Source organism: Thermobia domestica, chromosome 12 (genome assembly GCF_964235325.1).
Source record: "Thermobia domestica chromosome 12, izTheDome1.hap1.1, whole genome shotgun sequence".
In the NCBI taxonomy this organism is placed as follows: Eukaryota; Metazoa; Arthropoda; class Insecta; order Zygentoma; family Lepismatidae; genus Thermobia; species Thermobia domestica.
The window spans coordinates 179,834,354-179,853,775 of NC_137465.1; the positions used below are offsets into that span (position 1 = coordinate 179,834,354).

General features: G+C 36.1%; 1 protein-coding gene across 1 annotated transcript; it reads left to right on the forward strand.

Moving 5' to 3' along the window:
- The first annotated feature begins 2,701 nt into the window (after window positions 1-2,701).
- LOC145666193 (uncharacterized) lies at window positions 2,702-18,850 on the forward strand. The gene is made up of 4 exons (XM_081733264.1): window positions 2,702-3,111; window positions 11,180-11,357; window positions 12,863-12,996; window positions 18,773-18,850. Exons 1-4 carry the CDS (start codon window positions 3,094-3,096, stop codon window positions 18,848-18,850), a joined length of 408 nt encoding a protein of 135 aa, XP_081589390.1. The 5' UTR covers window positions 2,702-3,093.
- Window positions 18,851-19,422: the final 572 nt, after the last annotated feature.

The following is a 19,422-nucleotide window of genomic DNA, read 5'->3' on the forward strand; positions in this document are numbered from 1 at the left end:
ATCTATTTAGAAGCTTTTACTTAAGTACAATTTAGGACACTATTAAATTATTATTTTAAAATAATTTCCTACCTTTGAATATTGTCAAGGTATATTTTTTCCCCTGGAAAGCTGATCTTTTGTCTTATAAGTAAAATATATAATAGGTAATCAGGAAATTGAATTTGGAACTTACGCTAAAGATCGGAATAATATTAGATAAATTATTATTTTAAATAAATTTACAGGTAATCACATCATTGGTCAAGAAAATTTAGCAATGTTAAAATGGCTTTGCCGTAATCTTTTTAATTTCAATACTTGGAAAATTCACTACATATCAAATGTGCATTCAAGTTTGGAATATGGTACAATGATTTGAAACTATGACCCCAAATATTTTGTAAATATCATTGAGTCTATTCAGAATAAATTCCTAGCCTGGTTATGATGGAAGTTCAAAAATTTTAGATATGAGTTTCTTTAGCATATCCAAAGAATGGCATGTTTTGTTTTTAGCCGATAGGCTATATATATATATATATATATATATATATATATATATATATATATATATATACAGTAGAGCGTCGATTATCCGAACGTCGGTCAACCGAACGACCGCTTAACCGAACTGTGTACTCGCTCGCACCTGTTACTCTCCCACCCTACCGTCCATCATCCCCCTCACTCCCAAACCAAGTTTCCCACAGTAGTCGCTGCACTGAGCCACCGCTGGCGGAACATTGCATCTAATGGGGCCTTCATAAGGCGCTGCTGACCGGCCAAGCCGCCAGTCGCTGTGTTTCAACAATTAGCACACTTCTGTCGGTTTGGCACTGGCTGTAGAAGTAGCAGCAGTATCAAAGCTGTTCACAGCAACAGCTGCGCCAGCTTAGAGTTGAGGCGTGCCGCTCCGCGCATGGCAAATGAACATGTACAGTTCGATTATCCGAACATACCAGTTTTCCGAACACCCATGTCCCCCAATTACTTCGGATAATCGACGCTCTACTGTGTATATATATATATATATATATATATATATATATATTGTCGTTTGTTTATTGATGGTTTTGTTTCGATGAGAACTTTTTATCATAACAGGCGGCACGTGGCTCAGTGGTAGAAAGCTTACCTGTGGTGCGAAAGGTCCCTAATTCGATTCCCGACTTAGTAACTTTGTGATGGACAACATCATATCTGTGGGTTTTCCCGGGATACTCCCATTTCCTCCTACAATCTTATTCCACCAATTCTTCCATTATCATTCACTTCCCTTAATCATTCCTTTCCCTTAGCTTAAAGGTCATAATCGTAGGACGTTAAACATTTCACTTCATTTCATTGCCTTACCAGAACACTAGAAATGTTTTACCTTTTGCCTCTAAAGCTTCTACAGCAAAATTATGCATTTTTAAAATGTTTGACCCTGCAAATAAATTTTTATTTCCTTCTAGATATTTTCCAAACAAAATATCTTCAGGTTCGTTCAGAAGTTGTTCAGTTATTAAAGAGGCTTTTGCATTATCTATTTAATTTAAAGTTCTGCTATTTGGCAGCCTTTTTTTATGAGGGTTGTTAGTTCTGGATTTTAATAATGTCTTCTTTCCTATTTTTCCCCCTTTCGTCTTCTTTTTCTCTTCCAGGTTTAAGATTTGGTGATTTTGTTAGTTGCATGATCAGATATTACATGTTCTTCTTTTATCTTAGTTAATTTTAGACTTGTTTAATTATATGAATTACATTTCTTCTAATCGTTCATTTTTTATTTCTTTTATTTATGATATGTTATATTTTATCCCAGTTTAAAATACTTTTAAGTTTATTGTATGTTAAAATTTTATGATTTCGACTGCATGTGCAGCTTATGCATTCCACTTATAATTTACGTATTACGAGGTAAGTAAACCGGACAAAAAAATATGAAGTGCGTACTTTATTGCGCAACATGCCATTACATCACCAGGGCACGGATTACAGCATTGACTTTCTGTGACGTGCTGTCAATGTCAAAGAAGATAAGATTCAAGTACAAATTGGCTCATTCCTTGAACAACTGATTCCGCAGAGCGGCCAATGTGGGGATATGTTGATATCTCCTCTTCACGGTCCGTTTCAACATGTCCTAAATTTTCTCGATAACGTTGAGATCAGGCGAAGTTGCAGGCCAGGTGAGATGTGGGATGTCAACCTCATGTTCAGCAAATCATTCCCGTTCAATCATGGGTGCAGTTGTCCTCTTGATACTGTTACTCTGGGATGTGACCAACTCGTAGAAAGTGGACAAATGGCAACACCTCAATATCCAGAATGGACACGTAATCTACAACTTTCATACAGTTAGGCACCTCTATCAAGGGACCACCACACAAGCATTCGAAACACACCCTCACAACATGTTACTACTACTCCCTTCTGTATAGCTCTTTGCACACACTCAATTTTGAAGGTTTCTCCGATCCTTCTGATCACCCTGGAGCGGCCTCAATGTAATAGAGGGAGAACCAGGATTCGTCTGACCAAAGGATTTGTTGTCATTGCTCTCTATTCCAGTGGCGGTGACCCCTCACCTTCACCCACTACAGGAGATTTTTCTTCTGTATGCACTCTTAAAAATTTCCTTGCTCAGAAATGAGAAAATTGCATGTTCAAAACAAAATAAGTAATTTTTACTCATATTTGAGACAAAATATCTCATTATTTTGAAACGTGTTCTCATTTGTGAGCTCAAGGCAAATTTTCAGGTTCCCATTTATGAGATTTTCTCATTTCTTAAAAATGAGAATGAAATAGTGCGTGATTTGTAATATAATAGATGGCAGAAAAATAACGGTAACAATTTTACCGAAATAATATTACCATGTTTTACTTGGGAGTAATATTGCTAGGGTTTAATTACTATACAGGAAACGAGATAAAGGATTTCAGTTGTAGCAGAATGCGAATGGATATGAGTACGCAGTACGGTGATGCGGCTGAAGAGGCGTATGGGTACACATCACATCATGTGAGAAGGAAGACAGCGGCGAAGAGACTGAAGAGTTGATAAAGTGTGTGAAACAGACATGAACTTCATAGAAGAAGTTCTAGTTGGACTCAACTTAGAACAATATGTGCCAGCTTTCGAACGTAAGTATAAATTATACTAAGTAACTACAAAATGCACAGCTCGTTGTTTACTTACCTGAAGTTCTGGTATGAATGTGATTCAGTGTTTTGTAAACATACTACAGTGTATAGTCGTTAGGGTGTAAAATGCTGATTCCTTTCATATAAGTTCGTAATCAAGTTAGCTCCTACATTTATCAAGCTAAATATTCAATGCACATAATAACGAGGCAGTAATAACAAGTAAAGGCGGGCTGGAGCCCCGTAGGGAACGTTGATTTCTATATTACAATAGAATGAGGAGACATGTCAATGTTTTACACCCTTTCCCCTTCGCTATAAGTTGCAAAATAGCTATGTACGGAGTCAAAGAACACATGTCATCTGTGTAGTTAACATAGAAACAGCGTTTAAAAAATTGTGATTTATAATTATGGAATTGCAATGCGGAGGTGCTTTGTACTGATCACGTAACATAGATTAGCGCCTTTTTTTTTTGTTTTTGTATCAGTAATAGTTTTAATGACATAATGTGTGCAGGTTATTTGGGCCTACCTGTATGTTTAGCAGAAGGGGTCCAGCTCTTTTCTCTAAAAAAATGTTACAATTTTGGTATTTTCTGTTCACATTCGGTTAGTTTATAGTAGGTTAGGTTAGTTTGGATTAGGTTAGGTTAGTTTAGGATAGGATAGGTCAGGGGCGGATCCAGGACCGACTTCTGGGGGGGGCGGCGTGTTGTCATACTGCTACTTTTAAGGGCTCCAAACTTTGGGATGGGTTTTATTTATATATATAAAATAAGAAAGATGCCTCTTCTGGGGGGGGGCAATCCCCCCCTGGATACGCCCCTGGGTTAGGTTAGTTTAGTTTGTTATATTAGTGTAGGGATCCCTCATAATTTTCCAAAAAAATATAGAATTTCGCTTATTTCTTCTAATATTAGGTTAGTTTAGGTTAGCTTAGGTTGGGTTAGATTTGGTTACGTTTTGTTACGTCTAAGTACTTGCATCATTCATTTCTCCTGTAAATTTTGTGTTTTTTACGTGCTTCTTGATCCCTTGTACTAAACATACTCCGTTATTTGTAGCATATAGGCAGGTCAGTATGCGAATTGAATATTTCGTGCAGATTGATTATACAAATCCATACAGAGATTCATGAAATATATACTACTTTTTCTCTGAATTCGCTTTCTCTACCTTCAGCATGACGTGTGAACTTGCATTCCTCGGTGCAAATTCACTTTAAGAAATTTCGTGCAAAAACATCAGCAAACCTGTGCTAGGTGCCTCTAAAAAGCACGAGTTCTATCTACCTGACTCAGGGCAAAAGCACAGCATGGGAACCCATGCTGTAACGTTGGGATACGTCCGTAGGGATCAGGCGCATCAGAGATGGTGGATATACGCGTAAATTAGGATTTTGAAAAACGACTGCTTTCACGATGCAAAGATATATTTTTGTTAAATTCATTTGCTTGTTACATTGAAGTGTGCATTTACATTCCCGGTGCAGATTTAGTTTAAGAGGTCATGTGCAAAAACAATTTTACCTGTGCTAGGTGGCCACTAAAAGGATGAATGCTATGTAACCGACTGAAAGCACGAGCACAGCAGGGTACCGAGCGCGAATGCATCCGTAGGGAACTGGCGCGTCAGTAATTGTGGGTATACACATGAACAAGGACCCTAGAGAACAATTGTTTCACGATGGAAAGATAACTTTTTTTGTTAAAGTAATTTGCTCGTTACATTCCTTGCACGTTACGTTGTCCTTCATTAATCTACCACTACTTACCTTATGGACGAATGAGTGCATACTAGGTTTCACGTTCATTAATATATACACGTAAATACATATTTCACAAGTGAGAGCATGTCATATTTCGATTACTTTCATACTGCTCGATTAAAATATTAATACAAATATCTTCTATAAATTTTACAAATATGTGGATCCGTATAATCAATCTGCACATATTTTTTCCCAGGGAAGGGGTTAATTTCACCCATATATGCACCCAGTCATCACTCACGTATACTATATATTGAGAATTTGAAAAGTTATCAATACCAAGGATAACAATTTTCTTGTCCAGGAATAATTTTGTTTTTTCAGGGGGGAAATCCCTGACATTCTCCGTCAATTTGCACATTGCATATACTACTGTGCATATTTGTTCTTAATGTAACGTAGGGGCCGCGGTAGCTCAGTGGTAGAACGTTTGGTGCGTGAGGACCTAAGTTCGATCCCAGCTCACGGCAAGTGGGCTTTGTGATGGATAAACACAGTGTGTGTGGGTTTCCTCTGGATTCTCCTGCTTCTTCCTACTTTCTTCATTCCACTATCTTATTCATTTTTATCATAGTCTCCTTTAGCGTACCCTACAGAACTGTGGGACGTAGAACTTAAGATTGCTTTTTTTTTTAAATTAATTTAACGTTCCAAGATTGAGCTCTAAGTCTGAGAGAGACCCACCCGTTTGACGTGCGTTGAGATGGAATCAGTGAGTTTCGTTTCAGTATCGAGTTCGGCGGAATATATATATATATATATATATTTTTTTTTTTTTCGGGAAACTGCCACCTTAGTAATGCCAATGTGATTATTCATAAGCAAATGATGTTTATATAAATAATGAATGATGAAATTTAAATTAGAAGTTTAGTATATAGGCTAGATAATCAAAAATATTAAAAAGTCCAACTGGCAAACTAGAGGTGTAATCGAAAAAATTTTCCGAGCAGTTATTAATACATTGAATCAAATTTAACGTTGGCTTCTGTATGAAACAATAGGCATTCAGGCAAACAGATAGATTAGGCAACTTGGTTTCGTTTAGTTTGTAAAGGCGTGTATAACAGCGAGGGAATGAGCGACGGGACCTACTCTTTAGAGTGACGCTTATCTCGGGGCCGCGGTGGCTGAGCGCCAAGTGAGCTTTCTGATGTACAGTGTGTGGTGGGTTTTCCCGTGGTTCTATCATTCACTCCCACTTTATTTTTACTACTTTGTTTATTAACATTTAACATCGGGACATAAACGTTGGACGTTACACTCAAATAGGAATTGTTGCCTTTGGGCTAACGGACAGATGGGACAATAATTATTACGTTTGTAGAAAAAAGAAGGAAACTGGAGAACATCGAGAGAGCCCAGGAATTCAATGTTGTCTGTCAGAGACTTACATGAGATCGAACCATAGACCTCTCGCGACAGGTGAGTGACAGCTGCCCCATATCCTTTCCTCTTACGTAAATAAGGTACCGAAACTTCACTCTTCGTTTTAGTGTATCTACAAATAAAAAATAAAAAAAAGTTAAAAGTTTTGAGTCACGTTTCATGGTGTAATGAACATCTTAATGGATTCTACCGTTTTATCTTTTAGGCTTGTACCCGCTAAACGAATATAGGATTATAATACGCATGGGCTCTGGTGCAGTTTTTGAAAAATGAAATATTTCAGTTCAGCATTCCACGATTATGCCCTGGAACTAAGAGAGACTGATGATGCGAATGAATGAAATGGTGGAATGAAGAAAGTGAGGAGGAAACGTGAGAATCCCGAGAAAACCCACGCACACGGTGGATGTTCACCACAAAGCCCACTTGGCGTGAGCTGGGATCGAACCAGGGACCCCACGCACCAGGGTGAATGCTCTACCTTTGAGCCACCGCAGCTCCTGGTGCAGTTTTTGTGGGTTTCATTTCAAAAAGTGTAAGGGTGATCTGGAAGCGACCCGGTTAGCTTAGTGATTAACGCGTGAGCACAATAAACCGGAGACGCGCATTCGATTCTCTGTCCAGTTATACATTTTTCGCTTTTTGTATATCAATGTCTTCGTACCTATAGACGAATTGATCTGATATGAAATCAGTTTTTTTCTGCGTGTATCATACATGCTATCTATTGAAGCAAGTGGGCCTACATCCTGTTTGAAAGAATGATGGGTATTTTTTGTTTTCCTGATCATCCAGCACGTACGGTTGGTGCTTGTTTTTCTCACGAGTGATCATTTGAATGTGTCATTTTGTTTTAGGAGCATTTCTGATGGGAAATTGTATCCCCTCCGTGAATTTGAAACTTATACACTTTTAGTTATCAGGGTAAAAATATACCAATGAAAAACATGAAAATACTCCTATATCAGATGGTTCCCCCCACCTCCTCGTAACAAAGTCTGAAATAACATTGTTTATTTTAATGGATAGAAATAACGCAAAAGGGGAGCATTATTTCTTACTTAAAATTACACTGACTTAAGTACCCAAATGTAGAAAAAACTTGACGCTACATTTCATGACCCCTTGTCATCTTCCTCGCGCTTGTATTTTTCTTAACAAGAAAGTAGTACTGTCACGTGTCCATCGGTGAAGGAGTTTGGTTTGTTTGGCATGATATTTTTTGCAATATAGAAACCGGAAATTGTAGTGTGCTTCTACTTCCGATCTTAATGTATGTTCTTTGGACGCTTAATTGATTGAAGAAAACTACTTAATGCTATCTATTGCCGTTTTCACAACCAACGTTAAAACTGAAGCGAGTTTTCTGTCATTTCTCGTTTAAATATAGGTTAAGAGAAGATGGTACGTACTTACGCTCAGAACACTAAATCGATTTCAAAGATCCACTTTTAGCTATCTCTTAATATTTTTTTTCTGTGTAGATCAATATTAAATTGGAAACAGTAGTAAACTATTACCACTTCCGGTTATGGTGGAGGGATACGGGTAAGGATGGAATATTTCCGTGATACGCAGAGTCGATCATAAAAACCGTTTCTCGCTATGTTACCATTTTTGTTCTATGGCAATGGACGTTGAAACTGAAATGAAACCTCTTCTTGAGATCTTGAATCCATTCTAAGAAACCGCTTGTGGCTATCTGGTTCTGGTCTACGGCGATCAATATTAAAATCGGAAATGATTCATTTATGTTGGAGTTAGGAGAGGATAGATGGAAATGCATGCAAAAAGGCATTTGGTTATTGGTACGATTTGTTAGACGAAAGAGTGAACTGCGTTACTGTCGATACACTGTGATCAAATAAGTGGTTTCTTGCAGTGGTGCTATTCTAATTTTTTAACAATCTGTTCTCTCTGTCTCTGTATATATAGCAAATAATGCACCTTCACCCGCGTAATAAATATCGCTGAACCGCGTAGCCACCGTACCTTCCTAGGGAAAAGCAGCTGTGAATATTAGTGATATACAGGTGTAATTTAATGATTCAGTCTCTTGAGTTGCAGTGTATTACGTTGCGAAGCTTCCATTTGTGCTCACTGTATGTGTTTTCATTTTAGGTGAAAAAATAGACGAGGAAAGCTTTTATTTGTTAGATGAAGAAACAATTAAAGCATTAATTCCTGAAGCAGGTCCTCGCTTAAAATTCCGCAAGAAGTGGCAGGAAATGACATCATCATCATGTTCTTCACCACCTACAACACTGAGAGACGAAGACACAGATTCAACCTTAGACGTTTTCTCGTCTCCTTGTGATGATGAGGGTAGTAGTATTGAAACGTCGACATGTGGAAGCCGAACTCCGTCGCATTCCCCTGAGGAGCAAGACAATGATTTAAATTTAAACTTAAGAACACTTTTGGAAAGGAAATGTCCAGATCTGCTTGAGAAGATGGATAATAATCAAGGGATTAATATTCTAGAGAAGTACAGTATCAACCGAGTTATAGTAGATGCTTTTATTGAAAAATACGGCTGTCAGCCAACTACAAAGCAAAAAACCAATCTTGCAAAATTGATCATAGGATCGTTCCCTATATTGAAGGGAAATAGTGGCAGTGGATTTGTGAGTATCACACTTGGCTCTTATTAAAAATATATCTTTTGTATTGATGATTGTAGTTTAAAATAGTGGTTCTTAACATTTTCGACCGTAGCATTCTTTGGGTGAATGCGATTGTCTTGATGCTCCTGTCATCTTAATCCAGTTCACCCATACACAAGGCTGAATGTAAGACTAGGGCAAAGCAGTTAAGGAACCATAAAACGCTTCAATTATTATTATTATTTGTAAAAAGCCTACTAAAATGTATAATAGCTTTTGTCGCATAATATGAAGAAAAAAAAAGACTAATAGGTCATGCAATCTTAAATAGACTATTAGAACTTTGTTTCATAACTCCCTTTGGAAACGAGAACACTCCCTGGCTATTAGTAACACCCACGTTGAGAACCACTGGTTTAGAACCGCATATAAAAACATTAATTATGAGTTCTTCAAACTATTTTGAAGTTCAAATGTGTTGACTTTGCATGCGACTTCACAAAACATCTTTAACTACAGTAACAGGAGCGCAGGAGTTAACTTGTAGATTAGAGAGAGGCAAACGTTCAAGGACCACCTTTACCAATTTACATTGTAACTGTTTCTGTGTATTGTCGGTATATATATAAAATATATTTTTATCCTTTTTAATACGTTGTGGGATAATAATTTTTGAGATTGTACACGATTATGTACCGAGGTTAAGGGAGACGGTGATGATGAAGTGGATGATAATGGTGGAATGACGAAAGCGGGGAGAAACGGAAGACCCGGAGGAAACCCACGCACATGGTGTTTGTCTACCATAAAACCCACTTGGCGGGAACTGGAACCAAAGCAGGGGCTCTACGTATCAGAGGTGAGCACTCTACCACTGAGTCACCGCGGCAAGCCAGCTGTGTATAATGTCAACTAATAAGTTTAAAAATGAACTGACAAATGAATGATTATGAAGAACTAGTGGCATTTAGAATGTGGGAGGAAAGTGGAAACCCACAGAAAACTAAGAAAGAGAATAGTGCCTATCACAAACTTAACGTTGACTGGGAGAGTTTTGAGTTTTTCCGTTCTAAACTTTGTACGAACGGTATATAGACGTTGATCAAAATAATGCAAACACCTGTAGTTTGAAACATGTAAGATACGTAAGGGAGTACCATTGAGGAGCGTGCGCAGCGCCTGCATCTGGCCGTTGCTAGTGGTGTAACAGATCATCGAATGTAGTAAATTAAGCGGGGTAGATGACAGTGATGTAAAATGGAAGACATTTCTGAATTTCTAAAGGGAAGATTGCTCTCAAGGTAACAGTAGTCCAACACCGTATTAATCAAGTAATACAACCTCTCAGTATTTAAAAGCATTATAACTGTTGATGTTACTGGCGCTTTTATTTATTTATTATTGTAATTCATGTGTAGAAAGTTCACCAGAAAAGTGTCATATAAGACGAACAGTGAAATATATTTTTATTTCAGGAACAATGGTTTAGTCCTGGTACAAAAGGAACATCAGCATCAAGATTAATACAGCAACGATTGAAGAACTTCCGGTTTCGGCGATTGTCGACTGTTGAGAAGGAAGACCTGGGAATACCACGGAAAGTAAAAGAGAATAGCGTAGCTACATACATGAACATTCAGTCCAATGAGACGCCAGCGGTGGAATGCATTCAAAAACAGCAGTGGATGAAAGAAAATGAATCACCCCTAGAAACAGTTGTCACTTATATGAGGGACACTTTCAATTACAGGAGAGAAAACATTCTTCACACCTATAAATGTACAGAAGAAATAATAGCAGCATGGCCAAGGATATTACTGCCTGCGGTGGTATGTTGAAATAATTTCCGTTTGTACCTTAAAATGTTGACATACAATTCGATGGCCCGCAATTTCCTTTGGCGTCGGTTAAACACCAAAACCTAAATTGTGTAATGAGAATGAATTGCGTTGAGTAGAATAGGTGATTATCAGTATTTAAAGGGAAAACGCAGGATGGTATAAATGGTGTCAAAATTTAAAATATCTAGTAGTTTTGTTGTAAGAGGAGTTCATTAAAAAATAACAAAGTACGAACGCAAATATACACTTAAAATCATACCAATTTTATAAGAAATGGATTACAGATTGTGATTTATTTTCTGAAGTTCAGAATACTGAGAAACAATTCATATACCTTTCAATGGTGTGTCAACATTTTTAAGTAGCTTCATTAAGCATTCTTATATGTATTTTTTAAGTATGTGTTGTTGCATATCTGTTTTCCTTTTGGTTCGTTTATGATTTTTTTTTCTTCTTCAGGTTGATAGTGAATTCGAGTGTTTATTTGGTGGACGATCTAATGCACTCACTCTTGACTTCGGGCTAATTGCGGACAAGCTAATTTTACAAGCCCGAAATTGTGGTCGGAAAGCAGCAGAAGACGTAGCTTCCGATTTCCTTGCGAAGTATGGACGAACTACGGATATTACTACAGAAAGTAAGTACCATTTGTATTTTTAATTGTTTTGGCATGAGTAGTACACAATAGGAACATGTTTAGAAACTGGATTTTCGAGTTTCTTCATGTGGCCGGCAACATGAAGAATAGGGTTAAAGAACATCTCAAGTGCGAAAATATCCTCTCCGTGAAATACATGAAGCCAGTTACAGTGAATTCTGAAACATAAAAATTTAGCAACGCTTAACACCAGTTTCTAAGGAAGTAATTGTATTCTTTTAACAACTGTTGATAAATTCCTTAGTTGTTCGCAGTGTATTACACTCATCGCAGTAAAGCGATTAGCAGTGTTACAGAAGGCAATCCATGTATTATGGTTTCTTCTGTTATTTCAGCTCCAAGATGATCTACAATTTCACGTAACAATTCATTAATTCCAGTATCTAGTCATTAACAGTATAACAGTGTTCCGCCGAACAGTATAACATCTAATACAGTACCTATGAATTTAATGCAGAAATACAAATTTCAGTAAATTGAGAAGCAGAAGTAGCAACAAATCTCGAAACAGTTATCAAAATTAGTCGATGAAATTGTAAACCTTTTTAATTTCATTCTTTTCGTGCTTTGTTTTCATTATTTAATTCTTTAGGGTTTGTTCCGGAATTTTGAAGTTCGCCAACTTATCTTTCCATTGGAGGAGAGAATGAACAGAAACTACTGTGAATTTTAGTATTTTGAATAATAATAATAAACTTGTGAAAAAATAATCAGATAAATTTATTCCACACTTCTAGATTTTCGTAAATCCAAACCTATAGAGCACATTATCCATTCTGTAATGTTTTGTTCAGAAGGTAGTAATTTAAGCGTGACAGCTGTTAATGTACATTTGTATATTTGATTTGGAAATTTGACCCTTAATATTTTGTACAATATTAAGCTGGTGAATATATATACTATCACCTATACTATATTGTGTTGTTAAGCTCAATAGCCGTCTCTGGAGGTGTATTTTTATTTCGTCATACTCAATTTTGTTTCTAGTAGGTACTCGGACAAGACATTGAGTGTATTAGTGAATAGTGTATATAATTTGGAGAATTAGTTTTGATGTGATTTGGTCATTTGCGCTTTTGAGAAATTTAAGGATTTTAGTTTATTTATTTTGGCAGTTGCTTCTCAAACTTTCTTCTTTGCGCGATACCCTTTCGAACCTCTCCTCTCTATATTTTAGTTTAAACCAATTGATTAGTACTGGGTGGCCATTAAAAGGCCACCTTAAATTGAAATCTTTCGTTGGGCTTATTATTTATTGATTTCTATTTATCAGTTCTACGGCGATCCAAATTAATATTGTATTGTATTGTATTCTTTATTTTCGGTGTATATTCATAAACAATTGTTTATAGAATACTATGCGGTTACAGAAGTTTATGTACACCTTTTCTAAATGAACTAACATCTAGTCTGTTGAAATAGAAAAAAAAATACAGCAAGATTTGCTATCTGAAATTGACATTCCTTATTTTCTTTCTTTTAAGAAACGAACGTTGCACTAAAATTATTACCCTATCTTCTACCTCAAGGAGTGATTTCCAGACGAAAGGGACGAAAACATGTGAAAGAACGTCCAACAGTTTTGGATTCATTGGAGCATTTTATTAACACCATACCTGTAAGTAACAAAGTTATTTTCGTTGTCATATGTTAAAATTAGTTTCTTCCTTGAAATGACGTACAATTCTTATTCATCAACGATTATAATGTAGTTTGTAGTTCATTCCCAAGTAGCGAACAGTCAAGAACATACAGGCTTTTTGCTAAAATGTTAAGCTTTATCATATCATGAAATACTAACCTTGAAATACACTCAGCACCTGTTGTATTAATTTTGTGTTATAGCCTTCGATAACTACATAATTTTTGTGCTGGTTCGTGGATTCACATTATGGCAAATGCTTTCAGTCTATAGGGGGGGGGGGGACTTCGTTAATAAAAGTAAACACAACAGAGAATGTGTTTCTCCAACAAAACAAGTTGAAGTTTTGATACATTGCAGCGTCACATAATGTGTGGCCTCTGCTTACCTGTTAAATAAAATAATTTCATATATGAGGACCAAGGTTATTTAATAGGCCACATTGTGTGACGTGGTAGATCATCAACCCTCCAGATGGTGAATTGGAGTAATACTCTCAATTGGGTGATTCTGCTATTAATGAAGTGTAATGCTGTTTTTCCTAAAGACTGAAAATAACATTTACCATTATACGATGTCCACGAACCAAAGTAAAGATTCTCTGAGTCACGTACAGATGATAATGATAAGAAACCATCAAAATGTTTACGATTAAAATGAGTGTTTAATTGTAGTTCAAGGTTAATATTTCATAACTAAACATGCATTCCGTTAATTCATTTCGTAATTATGTCAAGCCATAGATGAATGTAGCATCATTCGACTTGATCGGCTTTTATGTGTCTGTTCGAGTGTCGATCTGTCTGCTCCACGATAACTCTCGTAAAACTTATCCGATTTTAATGAAATTTGGTATGTAGACTCCTTTGACATTCTCACGTTACCTGTAAGTAAGTTTCAGCCCCCAAGCGCGCTTTTGGAGGGGTGTTAGGAGGGGGGAAGGATAATAGGAATAATTATTTTTTTATCCTGAACGGCTCAACCGATTTGCATTAAGAAAAGACGTTAGGTGTTCTCAACAAGAGAAAAGTCGAAAATATTTTTTTTAATTTTTTGGTGTTGAAAATTGGTCGAGATTGTTTTGGAAATTAAAAAAAAAATAGGGGAAGACTAACTGGGGCACCCACAATTTTTTGCCAGTTTTGTCTTGAGAAGGTCCCTAACAACATATATTGTTTTAATTTTGTTTGCAAGTGTACTTCATAGTGAAGAAAGGCAAATATACATAGGTCAGCATGTATGTGGTATACGTATGATACACACTGTACACCACTAGGATAACCAATACCTTTGAATGTGGGGATGAAGTTGTTATAACATTGGAATCTTATGGTAACAAGTATTTTTTGTCTTAATGGTAATTGGTTTCTGAGAATGAAGGGGGGTTCTCGACCCTGTTCGCACTTCCCTTGGCTACGCCACTGCTGTACATCAACTGAAATTATACATTCCCGCATTTTATGTTAATTTTGCACATAATCAATGTTCTGTGATATATATATATATATATATATATCTTTGTTTAGTAATTGTTCTTGTTTTGTAACAGTTGGTTAATAATATGCCTGTTGTTAATAGATACTGTATCTATGTGTTTAGTTTGTTTCGATGGTATTACTGTATGTGTGTGTTTAATATGATCAAATAAAGAATGAATTAAAAGAAATTAATCCTCATCAAAGTTTTCGTCCACTACGGGAACAATTTCGGTTTTCGTGAACAGAACTGTTGGCTGCTGTTCTCATATGTTGCTACTATTGTGTATTATTTATCATGTGCGTTATCATTACTTATCGAAAATCATTCGACCAGCTGAAATACTCAGTAAATACTTGTTATCATAAGATTCCAATGTTATAACAACTTCACCCCCCCCACTCAAAGGTATTGATTATCCTAGTGGTGTACAGTGTGTCATACGTATACCACATAGATGCTGACCTATGTACATTTGCCTTTTTTTCACTATGAGGTACACTTGCAAACAAAATGAAAACAATATATGTTGTTAGGGACCCTCTCAAGACAAAACTGGCAAAAAATTGTGGGTGTCCCAGTTAGTCTCCCCTAAAAATGTTTTTGAAAATTTCAAAAAAAAAATTGACTTCAATTTTCAACCTTAAAAATTTTCAAAAAAATATGTTCCGACTTTTCTCTTGTTGAGAACACCTAACAGCTTTTTTCTTTATGTAAATCGGTGGAGGCGTTCAGGAAAAAAAAAATTCCTTCCCCCCTCCTAACACCCCTCCAAAAATGCTTGGGGGCCGAAACTTTTGGAAACTGAGTTTCTCATAAATGTTAATCGATACTGTAAATTTGGTGCAGATATGCTTGGGGGCAGTTTTCACATGCTTATTCCGTTAGGCCCTTTGCAGGATGACGTAGTGAAATTTATTAAATTCATTAGACGAAAGAAATTCATTAGTGAAATTTATTAGACAAAAGTTACTGTGTACTTTCTTTATGTGATTCCAATGATGATTTAAATTTGCTTAGAACAAAGGGGTGAATTTACACACACATACACACACTCCAATATTGCCTACATTTTCTTTAAGGGTAGCAAATCATTACCTATAGGAACAGCTAAAATCAGTGAAATATCATAGATGCATTACGACCCCCCCCTTTCCCCGCGAATTTTGACTTCCAAACTATGGTATATATAAATATAGGAAGTATTATAGAACGTCTGTGTTACTCTGTCTGCTTGCCTCTGAACAGGTATCAGAGCAAAAACGGTAACAGCTATCGACAAGCGGTTTTCGGGAATCGATTCAGCGTCCGAGGAATAGGTTCCTCGTTGAACAACCTTCTGCTTAAACTAGAAGTGATTGAAATCGAACATTTCTGGTTTCAACAGTAATAGGTATAACTCAAAAACCATGTTAGCTAGCGACAAGCGATTTTCGGAAACCGACACATGGTCTCAAGGAAGTAACCCACCTTAATCCCTATATTTCCACTGAAACCAGTAATGGCAGAAATTCGCTGCTACTTCGGTTTCAATATTAATTTTTATAGGACAAAAGCGGTGAGATCGAAAAGCGGTTTTCGGGAATTGACTCAGAATCCCAAACATTAATTCAGTGTTCGTTCATTATTTTCTATTTAAACCAAAAGTGGTATAAATCGCCATTTTCGGTTTAAACATTAATGATTATAAATTAAAACAATGGAGTATTAGATCATTTCGCGTGCAGTACATGTAGCGTTCCCATCCGCCGTCGAAGTCAGGAAATCCGCCGAGTGTCCAACACACGTGGATTATTAAAAGGTCGCACGATATGTTGACCAATCAACAGCTCCCCCAACCAACTACAGAGGGAACTTACACGAGCCGATGTCCTTCATTAGTATCCAAAGCAAAGCAGGCATTAAGTGATAATTCAGCATTCAACATTATACCAAAAATACCACAAATATAAAGTACTTATATCTAATAAATTTCTAATAAATAACCAAAGACTCAGATCAACTTAACAAAGGTTTATTAACAATAACAAATTACAGGGTGATATCTGACTGCTCAGATAACTAAAAACAACAATAAATTTATCGTCGAAGTTCTGTATCATAGATCCTATTCATCAGTTTCAATTTAACTGCGTTCAGTGTTAATTCAAGCCAAAGGCAAGTCAAAAAAATTTAACTATACAATATTATAAATATATCCAAATACCAATGTATTTACTAAATTTAATTTCAATTAAGGAAAGAGATCGAGAATCAATTTTCCTCAGCAGTTCCAATATAAATCTTTTAAATTATTGTGTACTTCGCAATAATCCAAGCTCTGGGGGGGATGAATACTAATGCAATCTCAACAATAATACTTCATATATATATTTAATTTTTAAAGCAAGGGATGTCATTAGTAAAATTCAACATCAAAATCCGAAATGTCTTTTCTCGTTCAAAAATCTTCCCAATTAAATCTCTGGCTAATCAATAAATTAATCAAACTTAATCATACTATAAGAAGTAATTCAGTAATTGAAATATAACGGAGCAATATTAATAATACTACCTCAAGTACGAAAAGTAATATCAGCTTAAAGCCAAAAATGATAAATGCTGAATTATCCAATTTTTCGGAAAATGAAAACGTATGGACGACGAGTTGGACCACGTTAAACCACAGCAACCACAACGAATGCAAATTAACAACCCACACAACATAGAACACACACAACGGACCAATCAAAGAATATAATAAATGGTTTAGCACTCACCTTCACAGTTCCTTTAGATTCATATTTACCTCCATATGCAATTAAACCTCGGTCTGCATTTCGTCTCTCAAGTGATATGAGGAATAGAGAATAATTTAATTGTTGTTGCATATACAAGACAGTTAATAATCAGATTCAGACTATTCTTAGTCAATTTCTGCAAAAACACAGGGTTTCAATCGACATTCAAATTGTCGCACTATGCAACCCGCCCTTGTAATAATTATAACGGAGCGGCAAAATACTTAATATTCCAAAGAATATCTTATTACGCCCAACGAAGATGTTTCCCCAACTAATATTCCTCTTACTAATTGATCGGCCAAGATTCAGGCTAGCGTCTTTCCACATTCGCATTCCACTACTTCTAGGACGTTACTGTATGTCCAAGAAATATCTAAGTAACAGCAATGATACTTTCCAGGAATGATAGCAATTGACTTTATTAAGGCAAAATAAAGATTCAGCTGTTGACCGTACTTCTCCTCCCACATCTCCTTTTCACCAACCAAAAATGACTCCACAGTTTCTCATAGAGAAATGGCATAAAGTGAGTTGGTTTCAATAAATATTTCTTTAGAATGCTTAGTGAAACTAAACCAGAATCTTTCCGACTATTCAGACACAATTCTCCTACGTTCTCATTCCATAAAAATTGAGAACAAGGAAAAGATTTCAATGGGCAATTACCTCGGACAAGGCAACTCGCCGTTTTGACAAGACTTAGTCAAATATACTTCTTTTATCTTATTCTCTTTACACTCACCCTGAACACGGCAAAATCGAGGAACAAAAATGACGAGTGGAATGAAAATAAACTTCACTCGACTTGGAAAACAATTGGGCATAAGCAGCTTTAAACTACGTTCACAAATAATCCTCTTCATTCACTTCTTTTGCTGCACTTCTTTTTTGAAAACTTAGTAAATTCAATATGCGGCAACAATTCACTATTCTCATTCCTTTTTAATTACACACACAATGGAGAAATCCAACCAGAAATTTGGTAGAATCAAACGATGCAATATGAGTCTAGTTAATAGAAGTCCTCTTCTACCATAAGAAACATTAGTCGAACAGACGTACTCTCCCCTCTGAACAACGAAAACCAAAGGCACCTGCATGCCCCGGAAAACCAATTCCAAGACACCTACACGTCTTCAACACAACATAGCTAGTACGCCGTCCCTACGGACGATCGTACCGACCATGGTTCCTGGCGCCACAATCGCGTCACGGGATACACGCGCTGCGACCACGACCTTGAGGCAGTAAGCAAGATTACCTCCCCTCTCTCTCTCTCTCCTTAAATACACTCAACTGATACAACTCGCAACTTACAAATTCTTTCATTCTTTTTCCTCTCTTACCTTTCAGTCTTTCTTTCTTTTTTTTTTTTAAAGAAACAAAATGAAAATACACATTAATTTTAACATTCTCTTTCAAGAGAAATGCAAGGTTGACATTGATAAGATGTTTTACAATCCTTATCTTCTTATCTTCTCCTCTCGTCATAGCTCTTCGTAACGGGATCGTTACAGGCTGGCCGCCGATGGAAAAAGAAAAATTCTTCTTCCTGGAATTTTTCGTCATGATAGAACAGCGAGGCTACGAAATATACAAACATCATAAATATAATATAATAAATTACACAAAATACTATATAAAACCATAAATTATATACTACATATTATACACAATAAACTAATAATAAATTATTACTATATACAACAAGATTAATAATCCATAAATATCATAACATAATAAATCTAAAATTCTATTCACACAACTTGTTCATCATGATAACCTACTATAATATGTTCATTCAAAGCAACTCACAGAAATTTTGTTCATTATGAAAATTTACTATAGCAGACAAGAATTCCCAATAATATATATATACATATTTTTTTTGTTCATCATGGATTTACTGTAAAATAAGTAATCCAATAACCCATATATACACATTTTTTGTTCATCATGGCCATGATGAAATAATAATGAAACAAGATTCTAAGACACACTACCAAATAACAATTATAGCCTCATATTCATATACATTCTTACAAATTCCAATATATCCAACAAACACTCTTAATTACCATTATTCATTTCGTCTGGTTCGATAGACCTTGATCTCAGAAACATGTGAACGTCTATAGGAATC

Excerpts from the sequence above, each read along its gene's own strand:
- LOC145666193 (XM_081733264.1), top strand. Across the intron at positions 11,358-12,862 it reads TACGGATATTACTACAGAAA|AAACGAACGTTGCACTAAAA; the intron begins GTAAGTACCATT and ends CTTTCTTTTAAG. Across the intron at positions 12,997-18,772 it reads ATTTTATTAACACCATACCT|CTCTTCGTAACGGGATCGTT; the intron begins GTAAGTAACAAA and ends CTCTCGTCATAG.